Source organism: Pristiophorus japonicus, chromosome 2 (genome assembly GCF_044704955.1).
Source record: "Pristiophorus japonicus isolate sPriJap1 chromosome 2, sPriJap1.hap1, whole genome shotgun sequence".
NCBI lineage: Eukaryota > Metazoa > Chordata > Chondrichthyes > Pristiophoridae > Pristiophorus > Pristiophorus japonicus.
The window spans coordinates 246389473-246411815 of NC_091978.1; the positions used below are offsets into that span (position 1 = coordinate 246389473).

General features: G+C 45.2%; 1 protein-coding gene across 1 annotated transcript in view; it reads left to right on the top strand.

Annotated features, from left to right (window-relative positions):
- Window positions 1-22343, top strand: part of sec24d (SEC24 homolog D, COPII coat complex component) — a 339975-nt gene that overhangs the window by 96189 nt on the left and 221443 nt on the right. Inside the window, exon 7 of the mRNA XM_070864059.1 lies at window positions 14602-14713. Coding sequence (XP_070720160.1) covers window positions 14602-14713 — 112 coding nt within the window. The remainder of the gene's footprint in view (window positions 1-14601; window positions 14714-22343) is intronic.

Below are 22343 nucleotides of genomic sequence, written 5' to 3' on the forward strand. Positions count from 1 at the left end.
AAAGTCCGTGCATGAGTGAAACTGTGAATAGGCCACACAGCCCCTTAAAGTAGCGTGCATCCAAAAAATATTCCGTGGAACATTGCCCCCAACCCATATTCTTGGCCATCCCCTCGACCTTGCCATCTCCCATGTTCTCTCTGCACTGAAAGTCTGAAACTCCATCAAAGCTATATCTGATGAGTTCTTTGCCTCCCTTGCCAAACATATTCCCTAGAAGGGTAGAAGAAGTGACAGTAAGAGTAAAAGTAAGAGAAAGAGTCGAGTAGAAGTAACAAGAAGAGTAGAAATAGTAAGAGAAAGAGTACAGAAGTAACAGAAAGGGTAGAAGTAAGATAAAGAGTAGAAGTAGTAACAAAGAGTACAAAAGTAACAGAAAGAGTAGAAGTAACAGGAAAAGTAGACAGGGGTAATGAAGTAAATATAATGTATTTGGATTTTCATAAAGCCTTGAATAAGGTCCCTCATAATAGACTTGTGACTAAGGTCAGAAGAGCATGTGGAGTCAGGGGACAAGTAGAAGAATGGATAGCAAGCTGGCTATAAAACAGAACCAGAGAGTAGGGGTTAAGGGTCGTTACTCAGACTGGTAAAAGGTGGGAATTGGTGTACCACAAGGATCGGTGTTGGAACGACTGTTGTTCACCATTTACATAAACGATTTAGACTCAGGAATCGGAAGCACAATTTTAAAATTTGCCGATGACACCTATTGGGGGGGGGGGGGGGTATAGTTAATACTGAGGAAGACTGAAATGAAATACAAAACATTAATAAACTTGCAGAATGACCATGTAATTGGCAAATTAATTTCAATATAGATAGGCATGACGTGCTGCAATTTTAAAGGAAGAATAAGTAGGCCACATACTCCTTGGAAAATAAGGGACCGAAAATTGGCTATCACCCGGGTTGAGGGTGGTAACCTTTCCAAGGCCGGATATTCTGCGCCTGACGCAGCTGTCCTGCCCCAGAAGCTAAATTGGAGTTACCGCCTCTCACAGGAAGAGGAGCGCAATGTCATGCACTCGACTTCCTCTCCGGGTGGGATTGAGGGTACTACACGGGCGCATCGTTAAGGGGGAAGGTCATAAGAACATAAGAACATAAGAAATAGGAGCAGGAGTAGGACATTCGGCCCCTCGAGCCTGCTCCGCCTTTTAATAGGATCATGACTGATCTGATCATGGACTCAGGTCCACTTCCCTGCCCGTTCCCCATAACCCCTTATCCCCTTATTGTTTAAGAAACTGTCTATTTCTGTCTTAAATTTATTCCATGTCCCAGCTTCCATAGCTCGCTGAGGCAGCGAATTCCACAGATTTACAACCCTCTGAGAGAAGAAATTTCTCCTCATCTCAGTTTTAAATGGGCAGCCTCTAATTCTAAGATCATGCCCTCTAGTTCTAGTCTCCCCCACCAGTGCAAACATCCTCTTTACATCCACCTTGTCAAGCCCCCTCATAATCTTACACGTTTCGATAAGATCACCTCTCATTCTTCTGAATTCCAATGAGTAGAGGCCCAACCTACTCAACCTTTCCTCATAAGTCAACCCCCTCATCACCGGAATCAACCTAGTGAACCTTCTTTGAACTGCCTCCAAAGCAAGTATATCCTTTCGTAAATATGGAAACCAAAACTGCATGCAGTATTCCAGGCGTGGCCTCACCAATACCCTGTATAGCTGCAGCAAGACTTCCCTGCTTTTATACTCCATCCCCTTTGCAATAAAGGCCAAGATATCATTGGCCTTCCTGATCACTTGCTGAACCTGCATAGTATCCTTTTGTGTTTCATGCACAAGTACCCCCAGGTCCCATTGAACTGCAGCACTTTGCAATCTTTCGCCATTTAAATAATAACTTGCTCTTTGATTTTTTTCTGCCAAAGTGCATGACCTCAGACTTTCCAACATTATACTCCATCTGACAATTTTTTGCCCACTCACTTAGCCTGTCTATGTCCTTTTGCTGATTTTTTGTGTCCTCCTCACACATTGCTTTTCCTCCCATCTTTGTATCGTCAGCAAACTTGGCTACGTTACACTCAGTCCCTTCTTCCAAGTCGTTAATATAGATTGTAAATAGTTGGGGTCCCAGCACTGATCCCTGTGGCACCTCATTAGTTACTGATTGCCAACCAGAAAATGAACCATTTATCCCTACTCTCTGTTTTCTGTTAGTTAGCCAATCCTCTATCCATGAACCCCGTGAACTTTTATCTTGTGCAGTAACCTTTTATGTGGCACCTTGTCAAATGCCTTCTGGAAGTGCTGTCATGTATCTCACACTACTGTACATAACTGTATCTTACCATGCTATACATGACTGTAACTAGATATGACCTGTAACTACAAGCATACTTTACCACCAGGGGTGCACTTGCAGGAGACACTGCATACTGTTCCACACAGGTATATAAAGGCAGGTCTCAGGCAAGTGTGGGACTCGAGAGCTGTGAAATAAAGGTGCAGGTCCAGATTGACCTTGACTTCAGTATGTGCCTCGTGTAAGTCTGTACTGCAGGGTCAGGAGTTTACAAGTGCAAATACACCACATCCACTAGTTCCCCTTTATCCACCCTGTTTGTTACAACCTCAAAGAATTCCAGCAAATTTGTCAAACATGACTTCCCTTTCATAAATCCATGCTGACTCTGCCTGACCGAATTTTGCTTTTCCAAATGTCCTGCTACTGCTTCTTTAATAATGGACTCCAACATTTTCCCAACCACAGATGTTAGGATAACTGGTCATTAGTTTCCTGCTTTTTGTCTGCCTCCTTTTTTAAATAGGGGCATTACATTTGCAGTTTTCCAATCCGTTGGGACCTCCCCAGAATCCAGGGAATTTTGGTAAATTACAACCAATGCATCCACAATCCTTGCCACTATTTCTCTTAGGACACTAGGATGCAAGCCATCAGGTCCAGGAGATTTATCTGCCTTTAATCTCATTATCTTACTGAGTACCACCTCCTTAATGATTGTGATTGTGTGAAGTGCCTCCCCCCTCCCCCGCCCTATAGCCCCTTGACTATCCACTGTTTGGAATATTGTTCGTGTCCTCTACCGTAAAGACTGATACAAAATATTTGTTCAGAGTTTCTGCCATCTCCATGATCCCCATTACTCGTTCCCCGGTCTCATCCCCTAAGGGACCAACATTTACTTTAGCCACTCTTTTCCTTTTTATATACCTGGAGAAATTCTTGCTATCTGTTTTTATATTTTGTGCTAGTTTACTTTCATAGCCTATCTTCCCTTTCTTAATCATTTTTTTTAGTCATTCTTTGCTGGCTTTTAAAACCTTCCCAATCTTCTGTCCTCTCACTAGTTTTGGCCACTTTGTATGCCCTTGTTTTTAATTGGATACCGTACCTTTTTTCTTTAGTTAGCCACGAATGGCGATTTTTTTCTCTTACCCCCTTTCCTCCTCACTGGAATATATTTTTCTTGAGAGTTGTGAAATAGCTCCTTAAATGTACACCACTGTTCATTAACCATCCTACACTTTAATTTATTTTCCCAGTCCACTTTAGCCAACTGTATCCTCATACTTTCATAGTCTTCTTTATTTAAGCTTAGGACGCTGCGAGCTCTGCCGGTCTTTTGATGGGCCTCCTCTGGGCCACCAGGGATGTGGAGAGCCGTGGCCACAGCCCGGCAGCGAAACGGTCGCAACCCGGACCCCGCGACATCAATGGACAACGGCCCAACCGGTGATTCGGAGAACAAAAAAAATGACAGTGCACTGCGCAGCGCACCTCCCCTTTAACTTTCACCCCGTAATCGGTGTGTGGTCCAGTTCGCGAGGCTGGCGCTGATATCGCCCACCGCAGCCTCACGGGGCATTGCCCAATTTCCGCCGCAGTGCAGAACAGAGCCACCATAGGGCAAAAAGAGGTCGCTGTGCACGTCGATGATGTCATCGCCTGAGGCGCGGCGGCCCAGCGGGGCGCAATGTTACTGCATTTGCCCCTCCGCTAACTCCCGCGCAATTTCATGGGAACCAATAGCGCCCCCCTCTCTCGCGGGCGAAAACACTTTAACGTCCCATTAGCGACCCCCGGAGGCGTTAACGGGAGGCGAACAACGGGAATTTAACCCCCAACGTGTCTAAATGAAGTAGAGGAGCAAAGGGATCTAAGAGTACAAATACACAAATCACTAAAAGTTGCGACACAGGTTAATAAGGCTATAAAAAAGCAAACAAAGTGCTGTGGTTAATTTCCAGTGGGATAGAATTGAAAAGTAGAGAAGTTATGTTAAATTTGTGTTAAACCTTGGTTAGACAACGAGTACTGCACACAGTTCCTGGGGGCCAAAATTCAGCCTCCCGATAAGGCCTGTTACCGCCGGAAAGCAGTGGCCATGCGACGGTGTCGAATGGCCGCCGATTAGTAGTGGAATGGCCGCCGTTCGCAAAATTCTCTTCGGTGGTTTTTCCAGCGGTCCCCACTTCCACCCCGCTGCTGCCGAACCCTCCTAAGTGCATCATCAAAGTACCAGCGATAAGCAAAATTCACCTTAAAAAATCTTGCGGCCGCTGCGCGGTGCCCTCGACAGTTTTTTCTGTCGATGCACTGTGTTTGCAGTATGTGCAAAATAACGGTGCGGCCGCCATTCAAGGGGAGGGTGCATTGCTGCGGCCTGTTACCCCCTCTTCGGTGCCAGGCCGCTGGCCCAGCTGAAACCCTCCCTGGTGGCCCAGTGGACATAACTTAAAAAGCTGCAGAGCTCACAGCGGCCCTCCCCTTTAACTGAAGGGGAGGGACATGTTGACGCGCCAGTATGATGACGTCACCAGACGGGCGCTGATGACTGACACCGACGGAGTCTCCGTCCGGCCTTCACTTCCGCGCCCATTATGACCGACTTCTGCCCCGCTCGAAAAAAAACGACGAAGAGCTGAATTTCGCAACATTCATTGCGCCAGCCAAAACACAGTAACTGCGGCCCGTTTCCGGCGGGGGTGAATTTCGGCTCCATTACCTCATTCATTATGAAACACTCCATTTCAAATAAACGCTAAAAATAAATGCAGAAATTGGTGGAATTTCTATGGGGGTTCCCACTCTCACCTGTAACTTCAGCTGAAACATCAGAGAAACAAAGTAAACAGTTGTTTATGCCCATTCCTGGAGTTTCCACCTATCTCCCATCAAAGTTATATTGGGAGATCGGAGTAACCTCAGTTGAAATTCCAGTCAAGAATATTCGAACACTAGGGGCTAGAAATTGCGTAGCACCCTGTTTGGGATGATACCTTTTGCGGGAGTGCCAAAGTATCGCCTGGGACTACACAAACCCCACTTCTGGTTTAGCCAGTTTTCCCAGGAGGGAAGTGGAGTGCTAAATCAAGCACTACCACTTCCCTTGGAGCGCTAAGCGGTAGCAGCAGAGCGCTGCACAATATCACATGCAGCGCTGCAGGAATCACAGGCTCCTTCCCTTCCTTAAAGGGAAGGGCCAATGCAGAGGTGATTTGAAGGTAAGGATTCCACTGGTCGGTGACGGCACCTGCGATCCGTGAAGATCAGCCCCAAGCACTCTAACAGAGTGCAGGGGTGACCAATTACGGCATTGGAAAAATTCTAAAATCAGCACAGTGGGGGCAAAACATTTTTTTTGGCCTACCTGACCACCAATGCCTTTAAATATTGCTCGCCAAGCGGCCGGCCGAGGTCACAATGCCTCTTGCAGCTGCCGTTGCTGACGCCCGGTGATGCTGCAGGGGGCGGAAGTAAATTTACGATTTTGGGCGATAACGGGGAGCTGTGCAACAGATGACATCACGAACTCTGGGGTACAGGAGATTGGGGCGGTAAACCGCGATGTATGTTCACAGGCGTCGGTACTTTTGCCGTGCCTGGTCGGTATACCGTTGGCGCCCCATTATCGCCCCCCCCTGGAGACACAGTATTTATCAATTAGTTCTGGTGTTCGACTCATAAATGTACTCATAAAACAACACAACAACAACTTGTATTTATATAATACCTTTTACGTAGTGAAACGTTCCCCGGGCGCTTCACAGGAGTGTTATGCGATACACCGAGCCGCATAAGTAGAAATTAGCGCAGCTTGGTCAAAGAGCTTGTTTTAATGAGCATCTTGAAGGAGGAAAGAGAGGTACAGAGGTTTAGAAAGAAAGAAAGACTTGGATTTATATAGTGCCTTTCACGACCACTGGACATCTCAAAGCGCTTTACAGTCAATGAAGTACTTTTGGAGTGTTACATTGTTGTAATGTAGGAAACGCAGCAGCCAATTTGCACACAGCAAGCTCCCACAAACAGCAATGTAATAATGACCATGTTGATTGAGGGATAAATATTGGCGAGGACAACAGGGATAACTTCCCTATTCCTCTTTGAAATATTGCCTTGGGATCTTTTATGTCCACTTGAGAAAGCAGTTTAATGTCTTATCTGAGAGACAGCACTTCCGACAGTGTAACACTCCCTCAGTACTGCATTGGAGTGTCAGCCTAGATCGTTTTGAGCTCAAGTCATTGGAGCAGGATTTGAACCGACAACCTTCTGACTCAGATGCAAGAGTGCTACCCACTAAGCCATAGTTTAAGCATGGAGCAACAGAGTTTGGGGCCTAGGCAACAGAAGGCACGGCCACCAATGCTTGAGCGATTACAATCAGGGATGCTCAGGAGGGTAGAATTAGAGGAACGCAGACATCGCGGGGGGTGGGTTGTGGGGCTGGAGGAGATTACAGCGATAGGGAGGGGCGAGGCCATGGAGATATTGGAAAATAAGGATGATAATTTTAAAATTGAGGCATTGCTTAACCGGAATGTAGATCAGTGAGCACAGGGGTGATCATCGTGCACAGGAACACAGGAACAGCGTGGTGGCCCCGACCTGCGAGAAACCATCAGCGGCAGGTCGGGGCCATAAAAGGAGCACTGAGCGGCGGCCCCTGGACAGCGTGGCAGCGTAACATTTCAGGGAACAGCACAAGCTGGTGCAGGAGGGCAACGACAGTGAAGAGTGACATCAGCAAGGTCCAAGTCGGTGATTGGAACATGGGCAGATGCAACAGGAGCGGCGAGATCGGGGCGAGGGAGCTATGAGAGACTGTGGAGGGATGTGATCGGGGCCCAGGGGAGGCGTGAGTTCGGGGCCAGGGGCCCAGGGGCAGCACAGGCCAGCCCACACTGCGATAGGTGTGTGCACTAGGTCCGTGCAGCAAAGCAGGTCTCCAGTTGTCTTGGGTAATCCTTGCCACTGGACCAAGACCTAGCTCTGTCAAGCCCGTGTGGTGGCTGGTATGCAACGGCCACCATACGTTAAAAAAATCCACGCACAGGCATCTTCCACCCTTGAGGATGTAGTTCGGGTTCTTCATTCGAAATACCTGTGGACTCATCCTTTTTTTGGCGTGGAAGTAAGTCATCCTCGTTTCGAGGGACTGCCTATGATGATAATGATAATGATGATGATGGGTGAACGGGACTTGGTGCGAGTTAGGACACAGGCAGCCGAGTTTTGAATCACCTCTAGTTTGCGTAAGGTAGAATGTGGGAGGCCAGCTAGGAGTGTGTTGGAATAGTCAAGTCTTGAGGTAACAAAAGCATGGATGAGGGCTTCAGCAGCGGATGAGCTGAGGCAAAGGTGGAAACAGGCGATGTTAAGGAGGTGGAAATAGTCGGTCTTAGTTATGTTGCAGATATGTGGGCAAAAGCTAATTTCGGGGTCAAATATGTCACCAAGGCTTGCGAAAAGTCTGGTTCAGCCTCAGACAGGTGTTGGAGAGAGAGATGGAGTCAGTATCGAAGGAATGGAGTTTGTGGCAGGGACCGAAAACAGTGGCTTCGGTCTTTCCAATATTCAATTGGAGAAATTTCTGCTCATCCAGAACTGGATGTCAGACAAGTAGATAGACAATTTAGAGACCGTGAAGGGGTCGAAAGAATTGGTAATGAAGTAGAGCTGAATGTCATCAGCGTACAATTATAAACTGACGCTGTGTTTTCGGATGATGTCGCCAAGAGGCAACATGCAGATGAGAAGTAGGAGGGGGCCAAGGATAGTTCCTTGAGGGACACCAGAGGAAACAATGCTGGGGCGGAAGAGAAGCAGTTGCAGGTGATTACAATTGAAGTGATTACAGTTGCAGGTGAAAACAGCTTACAATTATAGCTATATTAATGTGGCAAGTACAAAATAGAAGTCGTCCACTGTGGTTGCTATAAACTGGATATTACTAGAGGTACCTTGAATTAACAATGAACACTTAATGATGCACTCAATGGGGCCAAGTTTCCACAGGAGTTGCGCCTATTTTTTTGGAGCAACCAGTTTTTTTTGGAGTATGTTAAAAATCGCAATTCTCCACATTTAGTTTGCTCCAGTTTCAGTGAGTTAGTTCAGTTTCTTTTTAGTTCAGTTATTTTTTTCAAAGGGGGGCATTACCAGCCACTTATGCCTGTTTTGGCCATTTAAGCAAGTTTAGAAGCCAATAGTTACTTCAAACTAACTTAGGCCAGCGTATGTGTCCACTTTTATACGCTCAGAAAAATCTTGCGGACACTTTAGAAATGAGGCGCAGGTAGCCAGAGATAGCTGGGGGGGCGGGGGGGGGGGGGAGAAGGGAAGTTAGAGGATTTTCCAAAACACTAAACACCTTCACAACAACATTAAAGAAGCAGGAGGGAGGGGGTGGTGGGGGGAAGAGAGGAGGGAAACGTTAAACATACGAGCCTGCCGAGGTCATATCCTACTCATGACTTGCCCCCAATCTCTTTTCTTTCCTGCTACCCCCGCACCCCCCGAACATCTCCGAGACAGTCCCAAGGAACACTCAATAGCCTCAGTCACCTTCATTCTTGATGGTCACTTTTGCCAGCTCCTTCTCCCTTTTTGTTTGGCTTTATGTTCCCGGGATCTCCTGTCTCCCATGATGGACATTGCCGTCTGTTCCCTAGCAGGTTGCGGTGGGGAGCCCATTTGGCCAGGGCTAGGGGCGGCATGCCTTGGGCCCCTCCCACACAGCCTGCAGCACATGTGCACACACTCTAGCGTGCATGTGCAGAGGTCCCGGCACTGTTTTCAGCGCCGGAACCTGGCTCGGCCCGCCCCCCGCTGGTTCTGCTGCACTCTGCCGTGTCCGAAGGAGACCTGATGAGCATGGAGAATACCACGATAAGGATTAGGCACGCTTTTTGTTCCAGAAAGTCGGCGGTCCTCATGGAGGTGCGCTGTTCTATGTGTCGGTGGAAACGTGGCCCTATAGACTGATCAGAAAGCTCAAGTCAGCTAGCTTGTCTGGTGCAGACACAAAATTATTCACCTATTGCAAAAGTTAGTCTACATTTTTGATGACAGTCTTGAAATAAGGATTCAGAGCACTGTAAAATGTTAATAGGCTTTTTCTGAAGTACAGCCAATTCTCGTTAACATTCTTAACTGATAAAACATTTCAGAATGAAGTTTCTGTATTCTGTCAAGCAACACCTCACAAATTTAGACTCCTATAACTTTTTTAACTCTTTGAAGTCTACCTGATTTATCACAATATAGGCAGAAGATTCATAACTTTTTCTTTGTTGTTCAAAATTACTAATAAGGCATTTTTGCTCCATTATTAATGTACATTTACATGGTGAATAAACCATTGCTGGCAGTATATTACAAAGCTGTAACATGCTCAAAGAGTTACTTGATATCATATGAGAGTGAAAGTTGATGCAATAATTCAAACTTTGCATTTGTTAGTGATGAAAATGTTTCCAAAGATTGGTTAATGCTGGAGATATGTGCAAGTTTTTTCTTCTATCCGTTCAGAACATAGCTCAGAAGTGCCAACATTTCAGAAATGTTGGAAATTCCGTTTATGATTGGGTGAAATGGCTTAAGGGTAAATTCTCTGAGGCTGCCCTCCTAGTGTGGAGCATTCTAGGTCACAAAATCAGCCCTTATTGTTACCTGACCTATCTGTGACCCACATTTCTGCCTAGCCAGGGTCTCTGTCAGGACTGCAATCTTGTTGAATTTACACATTAGATTGCAGTTAAATTGATTATGGGGCTGTCTTTCATTTTTTGGATTGCATTTTTAAATTAAGTTAAGTGCTTGTCGCTCCTAATGAATGACACCTGGCAGCTCTGCATTATGATTGCACATTTGTCTGTTGGTGTTCACAAGAAACATTTTCCATCCCACACAGTACGGATGCTTGAAGTGTTTATTTTAAGTGGATTAATGTCTATCTGAAATAGTGCACAGAATATAGTACAAGTGCATTAAGCACTTTTGGTGAACTTTACTGACTGGGAAATATCTCCTGTTACTGTCACAACTGTGGTGCTGAGTTATTCCATCTGGCTCAGCGTCACACAACAGTAAAAGGCAGTGGTTTATAACATTTGCACACCTCTCTGGGCTATATTTGGATTAGCAGGCAGAAGGAGAGAATATAACTCCACTATACCGCCAGGAATTCCCTTGGGAGTTCTTGCGATTGGATGCTATAAGTTTAGTGGAAGATCGCAGAAACCTGTTAATAAATCTACCCGGGGTTCCTGTCGATCTTCCACCAAAGTTATGGTGGAGAGAGGGGGAGGATGGAATGGAAGAATTTGATCCCCAATACATTGGTAAAAGCCCAAGATAATCACAGAATGTGATGCAATAAAAATGGAATTTGACTTATTCCCAACCCTTGCTGGCCCTAATTAAAAACAGATGGAATCACAGAATTTGCTTCTAAAACATTGGTAAAAATCCTGGAATCCCAGATAATGAAAATGGAATCTGACTTATTCAGTCACGTAAATCAGTGTCCTCTATCATTTTTATATGTACTAGCAGACATCCTGTGATGTTGCTCATTGTGAGTGCTCTGACCCCTGATCTTTGTGTTGTCTTATGGGTGAATTTCCTTGAAGCTTCACCTGCTCCGCTGCTGCAACTTTATCGGAAGAGTGACAGGTCTCTGCCACAATTCCTTCAAAGTTATGGCAGCAGAGCGACAGAAGCTTTGAGGAAATTCATTCACATGATATCCTTTTGAGGTCTTACTGCACATATTTAATAATTTGTTAGAAAAAGGTGTAGTCCCAGAGATCGCTAATGTAATACCTATATTTAAGAAGAGGGATAGAACATGTCCAGGGAATTTTAAATCAGTCAGCTTAACATCCATGGTAAGAAAAATAATGGAATCCCTACTAAAGGAGAAAATAGAACTGGAAACCAAAAATATAATAATGAATAGTCAGCATGGATTTCAAAAGGAAAATCTTGCTTGACCAACCTCATTTAATTTTTTGAAGAGGTAACAGAGACCGTAGACAATGGTAATGCAGTAGATGTACTTTATCTAGATTTTCAAAAGGCCTTTGATAAGGTAACCCATAATAGACTGATGAAAAAGGTCAGTGAATGTGGAGTCAGGACAAGTAGCAGAGTGGATAGCTAGCTGGCTTCAAGACAGAAAGCAGAGAGTAGGGGTAAAGGGTAGCTATTCATAGTGGCAGAAGGTGAGTAGTCATGTTCCACAAGGATCAGTGCTGGGACCACTGTTGTTCACAATTTATATTAACGATTTAGACTTTGGAATCAAAAACACAATTTCTAAATTTGCAGATGACACCAAATTGGCAGTGACAATCAATACTGAGGAGGATTGCAACAAATTACAGGAGAACTTTAATAAACTTGCAGAATGGACATATAATTGGCAAATGAAGTTCAACACAGATAAATGAGAGATATTACATTTTGGTAGGAAGAATAGAGAGGTCACTTATTACTTGTAGGGTACGAGTCTAGGTGGGATAGAGGAACAAAGGGATCTTGGAGTACAAATATACCAATTGCTAAAAGTTGTGACACAGGTTAGCAAGGCCATAAATAAAGCAAACCAAGCACAAGGGTTTATTTCTAATGGTATAGAATTGAAAAGTAGGGAAGTTATGCTAAACCAGTATCGATCCTTGGTTAGATCACACTTGGGGCTCAATTTTGGCCAAGCCCGTTTTTCAGTGTACTTACCGGAGTTGCGGTGCTTATGTACGTTCGGAGATGCGGCGGAAAAAAATGTTGCAACTTTGGTCACTGTCTGGCCTCTTCACTGCAGTCGCACAGCGTAGCCAGTCGACTCGAGGGGTGGAGCCTGTGTTCTGCGCTGGAAAATGTGCTGGGACGTCTGCACATGCGCAGTGGAGAATGGTGATGTCCGCACATGCGCAGTAGCGCTGCGAGTTGGCAATCAGCCATTACAGATCGGGCACTGTTCTGAAAACAATAGCCAGCTCCTCCCATGAGGAAGGTTACTGAGGCACAGCACTGAATAGAGACAGATAAAGACTTTTAATAAGAGGTCGGATGAAATGAGTTTTGTCTTTACCCAGCAATGCTTCCGCTGCCAAATGACATCAAGGTAAAATACATTATACAGCGTTATTAATAAGAAATCTCTATAAGTTTTACCTGACATTTTGTTACTATAAAAAATAAATTATTTTCTGGAACTTAGTAATCTTTTATTCTAAAAGTAATATGACAAGGATCTTAGGAGATTTGAAATTCAAATGCAATCTTAGAGCAATTACAAGTCGGGCCCAATAGAGTGGGTTCAAGTGCTTCCTATTTTTACTTCCAATCGTTCCCACCCCTAGCCCAGGCCGAGTGGCCTCCCAGTGCGATCTCTGAGTTCTCCTGCCTGCCGGTGAATTCTGTGAGTTCTCCTGCGTGCATTCTGTGAGTCCCGGTCCGAGTACAGAAAGGTGAATTGTAGTTTGATGCTGTAGGTAGGACTTTAATTTTTTATTTCTTATTATTTTAATTGTGCGAAGGAAGGATGGTTTTGCAAGTCTGTTCCCTAAGGCTTGGTTGGTTCAGGTCCTGGTCCTCTCTGCTTCCCATCCCTATCCCAGGCCGAATGGCCTCCGATGTACATACCTGCACCGATTTCCTTAACTCCCCGCAAGGGTTTTCTCAAGTGGTCACATATGCTGGCCTAAGTGGAAATGGAGTAACTATTAGCTGGCCAAAGTTGCCTAAATGGCCAGAACTGGTGTAGGTGGCTGGTAACGCCCCCTTTTGAGAAAAAAAAACTAACCTAAAAAAAACGTAACTATGTGAGTGACACTGGTGCAAGTTGATTGGGGAAACTGGGGATTTTTAAGTTGGGCCAGAAAAAGCAGCCTACTCCAAAAAAAAACAGCAACTCCTGGGGAGAATTAAGCCCTTGGAGTACTGCATGCAATTCTGATCGCCAAATTATAAAAAGAATATAGAGGCATTGGAGAGGGTGCAAAGAAGATTTACAAGGATTATACCAGAAATGCGAGGATATACATATCAGGAAGGGATGAACAGGCTGGGTCTCTTCTTTTCTCTTGAAAAAAAGAAGGCTGAGGAGTGATGTAATAGAGGTCTTTAAAATTATGAATGGATACAGAGAGAATGTTTCTACTCGTGGGGAAGAGCATAACTAGAGGCCATCAATATAAGATAGTCACCAAGAAATCCAATAGTAAATTCAGCAGAAAATGATTCACCCAAAGAGTGGTGAGAATGTGGAACTCGCTATGCCAGGATATAGTTGCAGCGAATAGTATAGATGCATTTAAGGGGAATCTAGATAAGCATATGAGGAAGAAGGAAATAGAGGGTTATGTGGGTAGATTTAGATTTACAGGAGGAGGCTGGAGTGGAGCATTAACACTAACATGGACTGGTTGGGCTGAATGTCCTGTTTCTGTGCCGTATTTTCTATGTAATCCTATGGAATGTTCATTTGTCTTTCTGTAGCCGACATCTTTCGTAGCTGTTTTTTCTCTCTTTGTGTCCCAATCTCTTTCTCTATCAATTGATGTGTAATAATTTCACATATTTGATATTTTTTCCTTTCTCTGTCCCAATTTCTCTTGTCTACGTCTCACTTGTGATGTCTTATGCCCATTTTGTCTCTTCCTTAATGCCTTACCTGCATCTTTTCCCCCTCAGACTGCCCCATATCTCTGATATCACATTCTCTCCCATAATTTCTCTTTTGTTGCTCTAATTTCAAAGTCCAATCTTTCTCTCTCCCACCATCTCTCTGATGTTTTTCACTCACCTCGCTCTGCCTGATCTTTTTCCTGCATGTCTTGCTTTCTCTCTCCATTTCTCCCTCTGTCTGTTCTTATCTCTCCCCTGTGGTCTCTCTCCCCCATTTTTCTTACTGTCTTCCTTTCTCTGCATCTCTCTCTCCCAGTTCTTTTTGCCTCTCTCTTGCCCCCTCTATCTTCCGACGTCTCTATCCTCCCCAACTCTCTCTCTCCACCCTGACCTCTCCTATGTGGCAGAGGTGTAAAGTTCAGTTCAGAAATCAGAAGAGGAACATTTAAATTGTTACTTTACAATATAGATAAGAAACTCGTATATGTGTCTATCAATTGGAAAGCACAACATCTGCCTCTTCCCTTGTTGTAAGGTTATCCCTAGAGATGATGATTGTAGCTAAAATATCAAGTTTTGAATTAAAAAAAGGTTGCAACACAATAACCTACTCAATATATGCAATAGAAATACGGTGGCCATTGGCCCTTTTATTTTAAGATGTATATCAGTGAGCATATATTTCTTTTAGATTCAGGTCATAGAGGAAGATAAACTTCGAAGATCGAGACAGCTTTTTGTAACAAATACCAAAGGCCAAGTTCCTCCGCTTGTTACCACCAACTGTGTGGTGCAGGATCAAGGTAATGCAGTTTGATTTAATATTGTTAAATGAGTGAATAAAACATTGTTTTAAACAGGTTTGAAGTCATACCAGGGCATGTAGCATAGTACCACTACACTACCATTCTCTATTATTGGTATATTTTTGAGACTGACCCACTACCATAATTGGTTTGGGTGATTTGCTGATAGTTTATAGCCAAGAACAATCTGATAATAGCAAATTTATCTCTAAATGACACGAAGTTATGAATTTTTATATAATGCGGCACAAACCTTTTGGCTTGTAATCTTTTATTTTTGGATTGAGGCAACTCAATTTTTTTTTAACTTTGAGAGCCATTGGCCTAGAAATTCGGGGTTTTTAGTGCCATCTGTTACATAAGAAACATAAGAAATAGGAGTAGGAGTAGGCCACCTGGCCCCTCGAGCCTGCTCCACCATTGAATAAGATCATGGCTGATCTGATCATGGACTCAGCTCCACTTTCCGGCCCGCTCCCCATAACCCTTTATTCCCTTATCACTCAAAAATCTGTCTACCTCTGCCTTAAATGTATTCAATGACCCAGCCTCTCCACAGCACTCTGGGCAGAGAATTCCACAGATTTACAACGCTCTGAGAGAAGAAATTCCTCCTCATCTCAGTTTTAAATGGGCGGCCCCTTATTCTGAGACTATGTCCCCTAGTTTTAGTTTCCCCTATGAGTGGAAATATCTGGCACAAATTTCCCCACCCGCTTAGAACGGCGTACTTAACCATGATACGCCGACTTTGTGGGGGAAAAAACGCGCCGAAAAATGACCGTCCTAATTTGGCTGCTCCTGGATCGTTGTGGTCCCTTGGCGTGGCGTTTCAAAACTGCGGGGGACGGAGCTTGGACCGCGCTTGCTCAGCGCAGCCGGCAGGGGGGCGGGGCTTGGGCCCAGCGTGTCCTCGAGTGCCGACAGGGGGATGCATGACTGTTTGAGCGTGTATGCATGCCCAATGCACGTTAAAGTGTGCACGCATGCCCAATGGGGCAGCAACCTTGGCAATCGGCTATTTAAAGGGAGAGTGTGCTCAGTGCCTCAGCAGTATTGGCAATAGGCCATATTTCAAGGTAAGGTGTGATTAGTGATTTTTGGGTGGCTGAGGGAGTGGAAAGGAGTGCTGCATAGGTGCATGCAAGGTCGGGACTGTGTGTTTTAGAAATATAGAAACATAGAAAATAGGTGCAGGAGTAGGCCATTCGGCCCTTCTAGCCTACACCGCCATTCAATGAGTTCATGGCTGAACATGCAACTTCAGTATCCCATTCCTGCTTCTCGCCATACCCCTTGATCCCCCTAGTAGTAAGGACTTCATCTAACTCCTTTTTGAATATATTTAGTGAATTGGCCTCAACTACTTTCTCAGGTAGAGAATTCCACAGGTTCACCACTCTCTGGGTGAAGAAGTTTCTCCTCATCTCGGTCCTAAATGGCTTACTCCTTATCCTTAGACTGTGTCCCCTGGTTCTGGACTTCCCCAACATTGGGAACATTCTTCCTGAATCTAACCTGTCTAACCCCGTCAGAATTTTAAATGTTTCTATGAGGTCCCCTCTCATTCTTCTGAACTCCAGTGAATACAAGCCTGAGTGTAAATCCAATACACCAATGACGCAAGAGCGTGCAACAAGAACGAAGAATTTCTTACATGAGGAAGTGGAGAAACTAATCACTGTCATTGAGGACAGATGGCAGGAGCTGGATATCAGTAAGAGTGGTCCCACAAAAGTGCCACCCAAAGAAATGAGGTGCTGGAACCTAGTTGCAGAAGAATACTCCGCAGGGGTGAATACCGCAAGATTTGGAAGGCGGTGTAAAAAGAAATGGCAGGACATTGGTCAAGTAGTTAGTGTAAGTAATATCTTCATTTTTAAATGGAATTGCAATTGTAACTTGTGACCATCTGTATATTTCCCACCCATCAGAAGCGCTCCATGTGTCAAAAGTTATATTTTCATCTTTGCAGAAGAAATTGTCCCACAACAAAAGGGAAAAAATTAGAACAGGAGGAGGGCTGCCAAATCTGTACCAACTAACACCCCTGGAACAGAGGGCCGCTGCCTTGCTGAGTCGTACCTGCAGAAAAAGAATCAGCTCTGCACAAGCTGGGCCCACACGCGAGGGTGAAGGTCAGTCATGAAAATGCATCGTCGCCCTTCAAATCAACCTGACTGGCCTGCCACGTGTGAGACTACTCATGCCACCTATCCTGCCCCCTCCTGTGCTGCTAACCATTTGACTGTTCTGTTTTATTTTGCAGAACAAGAAGACAATCCTGAACATCCTGAAGATCAACAAGAAGATCTTGTGTGCGCTCCAGACCAAGGCGGGTGGGGGAAGGAGGGGTGCATGGATATATGTTCACGGGAGAATGCTGATCGTGATATGGATCAGTCCATAGTACAGGGCATCACTTTGCCAGACACCTCCATGAGCTCTGCTACGGCATTCCATGGTTTCACCCTTCCGAGGTTGCGGGTCCCAGTGGCGGTGGTGGAAACATAGAAACATAGAAAATAGGTGCAGGAGTAGGCCATTCGGCCCTTCTAGCCTGCACCGCCATTCAATGAGTTCATGGCTGAACATTCAACTTCAGTACCCCATTCCTGCTTTCTCGCCATGCCCCTTGATCCCCCTAGTAGTAAGGACCTCATCTAACTCCATTTTGAATATATTTAGTAAATTGGCCTCAACAACTTTCTGTGGTAGAGAATTCCACAGGTTCACCACTCTCTGGGTGAAGAAGTTCCTCCGCATCTCGGTCCTAAATGGCTTACCCCTTATCCTTAGACTGTGACCTCTGGTTCTGGACTTCCCCAACATTGGGAACATTCTTCCTGCATCTAACCTGTCTAACCCCGTCAGAATTTTAAATGTTTCTATGAGGTCCCCTCTCATTCTTCTGAACTCCAGTGAATACAAGCCCAGTTGATCCAGTCTTTCTTGATAGGTCAGTCCCGCCATCCCGGGAATCAGTCTGGTGAACCTTCGCTGCACTCCCTCAATAGCAAGAATGTCCTTCCTCAGGTTAGGAGACCAAAACTGTACACAATACTCCAGGTGTGGCCTCACCAATGCCCTGTACAACTGTAGCAACACCTCCCTGCCCCTGTACTCAAATCCCCTTGCTATGAAGGCCAACATGCCATTTGCTTTCTTAACCGCCTGCTGCACCTGCATGCCAACCTTCAATGACTGATGTACCACGACACCCAGGTCTCTTTGCACCTCCCCTTTTCCTAATCTGTCACCATTCAGATAATAGTCTGTCTCTCTGTTTTTACCACCAAAGTGGATAACCTCACATTTATCCACATTATACTTCATCTGCCATGCATTTGCCCACTCACCTAACCTATCCAAGTCGCTCTGCAGCCTTACAGCATCCTCCTCGCAGCTCACACTGCCACCCAACTTAGTGTCATCTGCAAATTTGGAGATACTACATTTAATCCCCTCATCGAAATCATTAATGTACAGTGTAAACAGCTGGGGCCCCAGCACAGAACCTTGCAGTACCCCACTAGTCACTGCCTGCCATTCTGAAAAGTACCCATTTACTCCTACTCTTTGCTTCCTGTCTGACAACCAGTTCTCAATCAATGGAATGCAGGTTGGAACACCCAGGGTCCTACCGTCCAAGCTTGTGTCTCGCATTGGAGGGGTGCCGCTCGGCACGCCCACGACAAGGGGAAGGAGAAGCCGACCAGGCTCTCCTGAGATGCAGCGTTCATCAGATGTTCATCAGGTTATGTCATTGGTTGAGGAGACCAATGCCCTTACCCGATCACTCGTGCCCACCGTCAGTGGGCTGCGAGATGAGGTAGCGGCACTGTCAAGAGAAATATCAGCACTGAGACAGGAACTGAGGTCGGGCATGTCAGAGGGAGTGCAAACGATGGCAGAGGCCATGAGGGAGCTTGCTGCTACAATAAGGGCACACAGCCCAGACAATCAAATGCTACTCCCACTGCAATCCCCGCACCAGCCTCTGTTGAAACCCAAGCTGGGTCCCCAACCACCCCCACCACCATCACCGCCCCTATGAGGAAGTGCACATTACCCGAGATGTGAGTGAGAGATGGGTGCAGCCTTTCTTTGCTGTTGTTGTTGCTGTTGTTGTTGAAGTGCATTGTAAACTTTTCAATAAAATATATTTTGCATTAAAACGAAATCCTGTTCCATTAGCACCCCACAACATGTAGGAACAACTGTAAAAAATAAACAACCTTCACCCCTACAGTCATGCATGCCTGCTGCCCCTAGCCCTGGCCGAAGGGCTAGCTGGTGTGTTCTGCAGTCGGCAAGGTAGGACTGCACTATTTTCAGTAGTTGATTTATCCTTCATTTATTTTTGATGATGTTGTGAAGATGTTGTGCTGAAGATGTTGTGATGTTGTACTGATGTTGTGAAGGTGTTTAATGCTTTAGAATCCTCTAACTCACTTCCCCCCCACCACTCCTATCTCTGGCTACCTGCGCTGATTTCTTAAATGTAGTTAAGGTTTTTCTGTACCTACAAAAGTGGCCACATACACTGACCTAAGTTAGTTTGAAGTAACTTTTAGCTGGCCAAATTTGCTTCTATGGCCAAAACAGGCGTAAATGGTTGGTAACGCCCCCTTTTGGAGAAAAAAAACCTAAAAAAAAAACCTAACTAACTGACTTACACTGGAGCAAGTTAAATGGGGAAATTTGCAATTTTTAAGTTACTCCAAAAAAAGCTACTTGCTCCAAAAAAAGCGGGGCAACTCCAGAGGAAATGTGAGCCCATCCTCTCTGCATCCACCTTGTCGAGCCCCCTCATTATCTTATATGTTTCGATAAGATCACCTCTAATTCTTCTGAACTCCAATGAGTATAGACCCAACCTACACAACCTATCTTCATAAGTTAACCCCCTCTTCTCCGGAATCAACCTAGTGAATCTTCTCTGAACAGCCTCCAATGCAAGTATATCCTTCCTTAAATATGGAGACCAAAACTGTATGCAGTACTTTAGGCGTGGCCTCACCCATACCCTGTACAATTGTAGCAAGACTTCTCTGATTTTATACTCTATTTCCCTTGCAACAAAGGCCAACATTCCATTTGCCTTCCTGATTACTTGCTGTACCTGCATACTAATGTTTTGTGTTTCATGTACAAGGACCCCCAGGTCCCTCTGTACTGCAGCACTTCGCAATTTTTCTCCATTTAAATTATAATTTGCTTTTCTATTTTTCCTACCAAAGTGGATAACCTCACATTTTCCCATATTATACTCCATCTGCCAAATGTTTGCCCACTCATTTAGCCTGTTTATATCCCTTTGCAGATTTTTTGTGTCCTCCTCACAATTTGGTTTCCCACCCATCTTTGTATCATCAGCAAACTTGGTTACATTACACTCGGTCCCTTCATCCAAGTTATTAATATAGCTTGTAATAGGTGAGAACCCAGCTCCGATCCCTGCGGCTGGTTTTATGGAAAAAATGGCGTCTGACTCACTTCCGCCCACTTCCAGTGCAGGCTATGCCATATTGGTGAGGGCAAAAAAAAGAGGTGTTGTTTAGCTTCATCTGAAGCAGTCGTTAGGCCATTAACCTATTCACATAAGGGACCTAACACCTGCTTCTGCTCCCTCTTGCAAATGTGGCCTGCGTCTGAAGCAGCCAGTGCCAGTGATGTTTACACCCGGGAAAACAAATGTTAAACAGCACCAAATGAAAAAAAGCTAAGTGCTTACCATTGTCATCTCCATCGTCACTCCTGACTAAAACCTCCAGGCACTCTTTGATCTCCCCCCAATCCTGGCACCGACCTCCAGGTCTCCCCCGGATGCTGGCCCCAATCCCGATCACAACCCCTAACCCCCCCCCCGATGCTGGCCCCAATCCCAATGTTCCTCCCCTGATCCTGGCCCCAAGTCCCAACTGCCCCGACTCCCGAGTTCAGATGTTTCTCCCGATCTTGGCCCCAAGTCCCGACCTACCTCCTGATCCTGACCATGACCTTCCCCCTGGATTCTGGCCCTGATCTCCCTCCTGATCCTGGCCTTGAGCCCTAAACTCCCCCCCCTCCACCCTTCCCCCACCCCGATCCTGGCCAAGGGCTCCCCCTATGATTGTGGCCCTGACCTTCCAACCAATCCTAGCCGAGTCCCAACCTACCTCGCAATCCTTGCTGAGCATCCAGCCATTCAGCGAGTTCGTTTAGCACTGGGCTGAACGCCACAATAGTGATAATGATCAAGCAGCAACAAAATACCGGTGCTGCCTGTGCTCTTTTTATGGGCGTCCATTAACTTCGACCCACAGTGGCACCGGCAGGTTTCCGGCCTACTTAAATTTATCGACTAGAATGTTTAAAACTCTCCTAAATAGGACCTGTTTATTAAAGGAACTCTGTTAGCCAAGACGTCTTGGATCTTATTCTAAGTATGGCTGAATGCCTGATAGATACAAGTAAACTGGAAAATGTCTTTAAACAACAATAAGATTTGAAGAAAGAGTTGTACCTTTTAATGCTGTATTTATACTAAAGCCTCAAAGGATGTTCTAAGATGAATGTAACCTTACACCATACTGGTTCATTGGCCTAGAAATTTGTCTCCGGTGGTAGTGCAAAACATACGGTAGTGGAGCAGCCACCTGTTATACCCAGCGCCTGATATTCAGCTCCATTGTAGTCAATGGACGGCCAATCCGATACTGCCTGTTTTGTGCCACTTCTTGAGACGAATTTCCAGGCCAATTAGTTCAAAGACTGCTGTTAAATTGTCAGTCTGCTGAATGCTACTTCTCCACTGAAATCTGCAGGAAATTTATCTTGGATAACGGTGCCAACCGGAAACAATTTCCTTGCAGTATCAAGAGGATTTTGACTTTGTGTGAAAAATTGAAATAATTGACGCCATGCTGTTTATCCTTAAACAATTATGTATAATGCTGATTTTATACATGACCTGCCATTTTTGATGTCGCCACGAACTCCGTTCCCTAGCCACTGACTCCATCCCTCTCCCTTTTGTCTGCAGCTGAACCACACTATTCGCAACCTTGGTGCCACATTTGACCCTGAAATGAGCTTCCGACCGCATATCCACGGCATAACTAAGACCGCCTATTTCCACCTCCGTATCATCACCTGTCACCAACCCTGCCTCAACACCCATCACCCCTGTACTCACTGACCTACATTGGCTCCCTGTTAAACAATGTCTCGATTTCAAAATTATCATCCTTGTTTTCAATTGCCTCCATGGCCTTGCCCCTCCCTAACTCTGTAATCTCTTCCAGCCCCACAACCCCCGAGATATCTGCGCTCCTCTAATTCTGCCCTCTTGAGCATCCCTGATTATAATCGCTCAACCATTGGTGGCTGTGCCTTCTGTTCCCGAGACCCGAAGCTCTGAAATTCCCTGCCTAAACCTCTTAGCTTCTCTACTTCTCTTTCCTCCTTTAAGATGCTCCTTAAAACCAACCACTTTGACCAAGCTTTTGGTCACCTGCCCTAATTTTTTCTTATGTGGCTCGGTGTCATATTATTTTCTTATAATAGTCCTGCGAAGCACCTTGGGTTGTTTTACTACATCAAAGGCGCTATATAAATACAAGTTGTTGTTGTTGGTGTCATA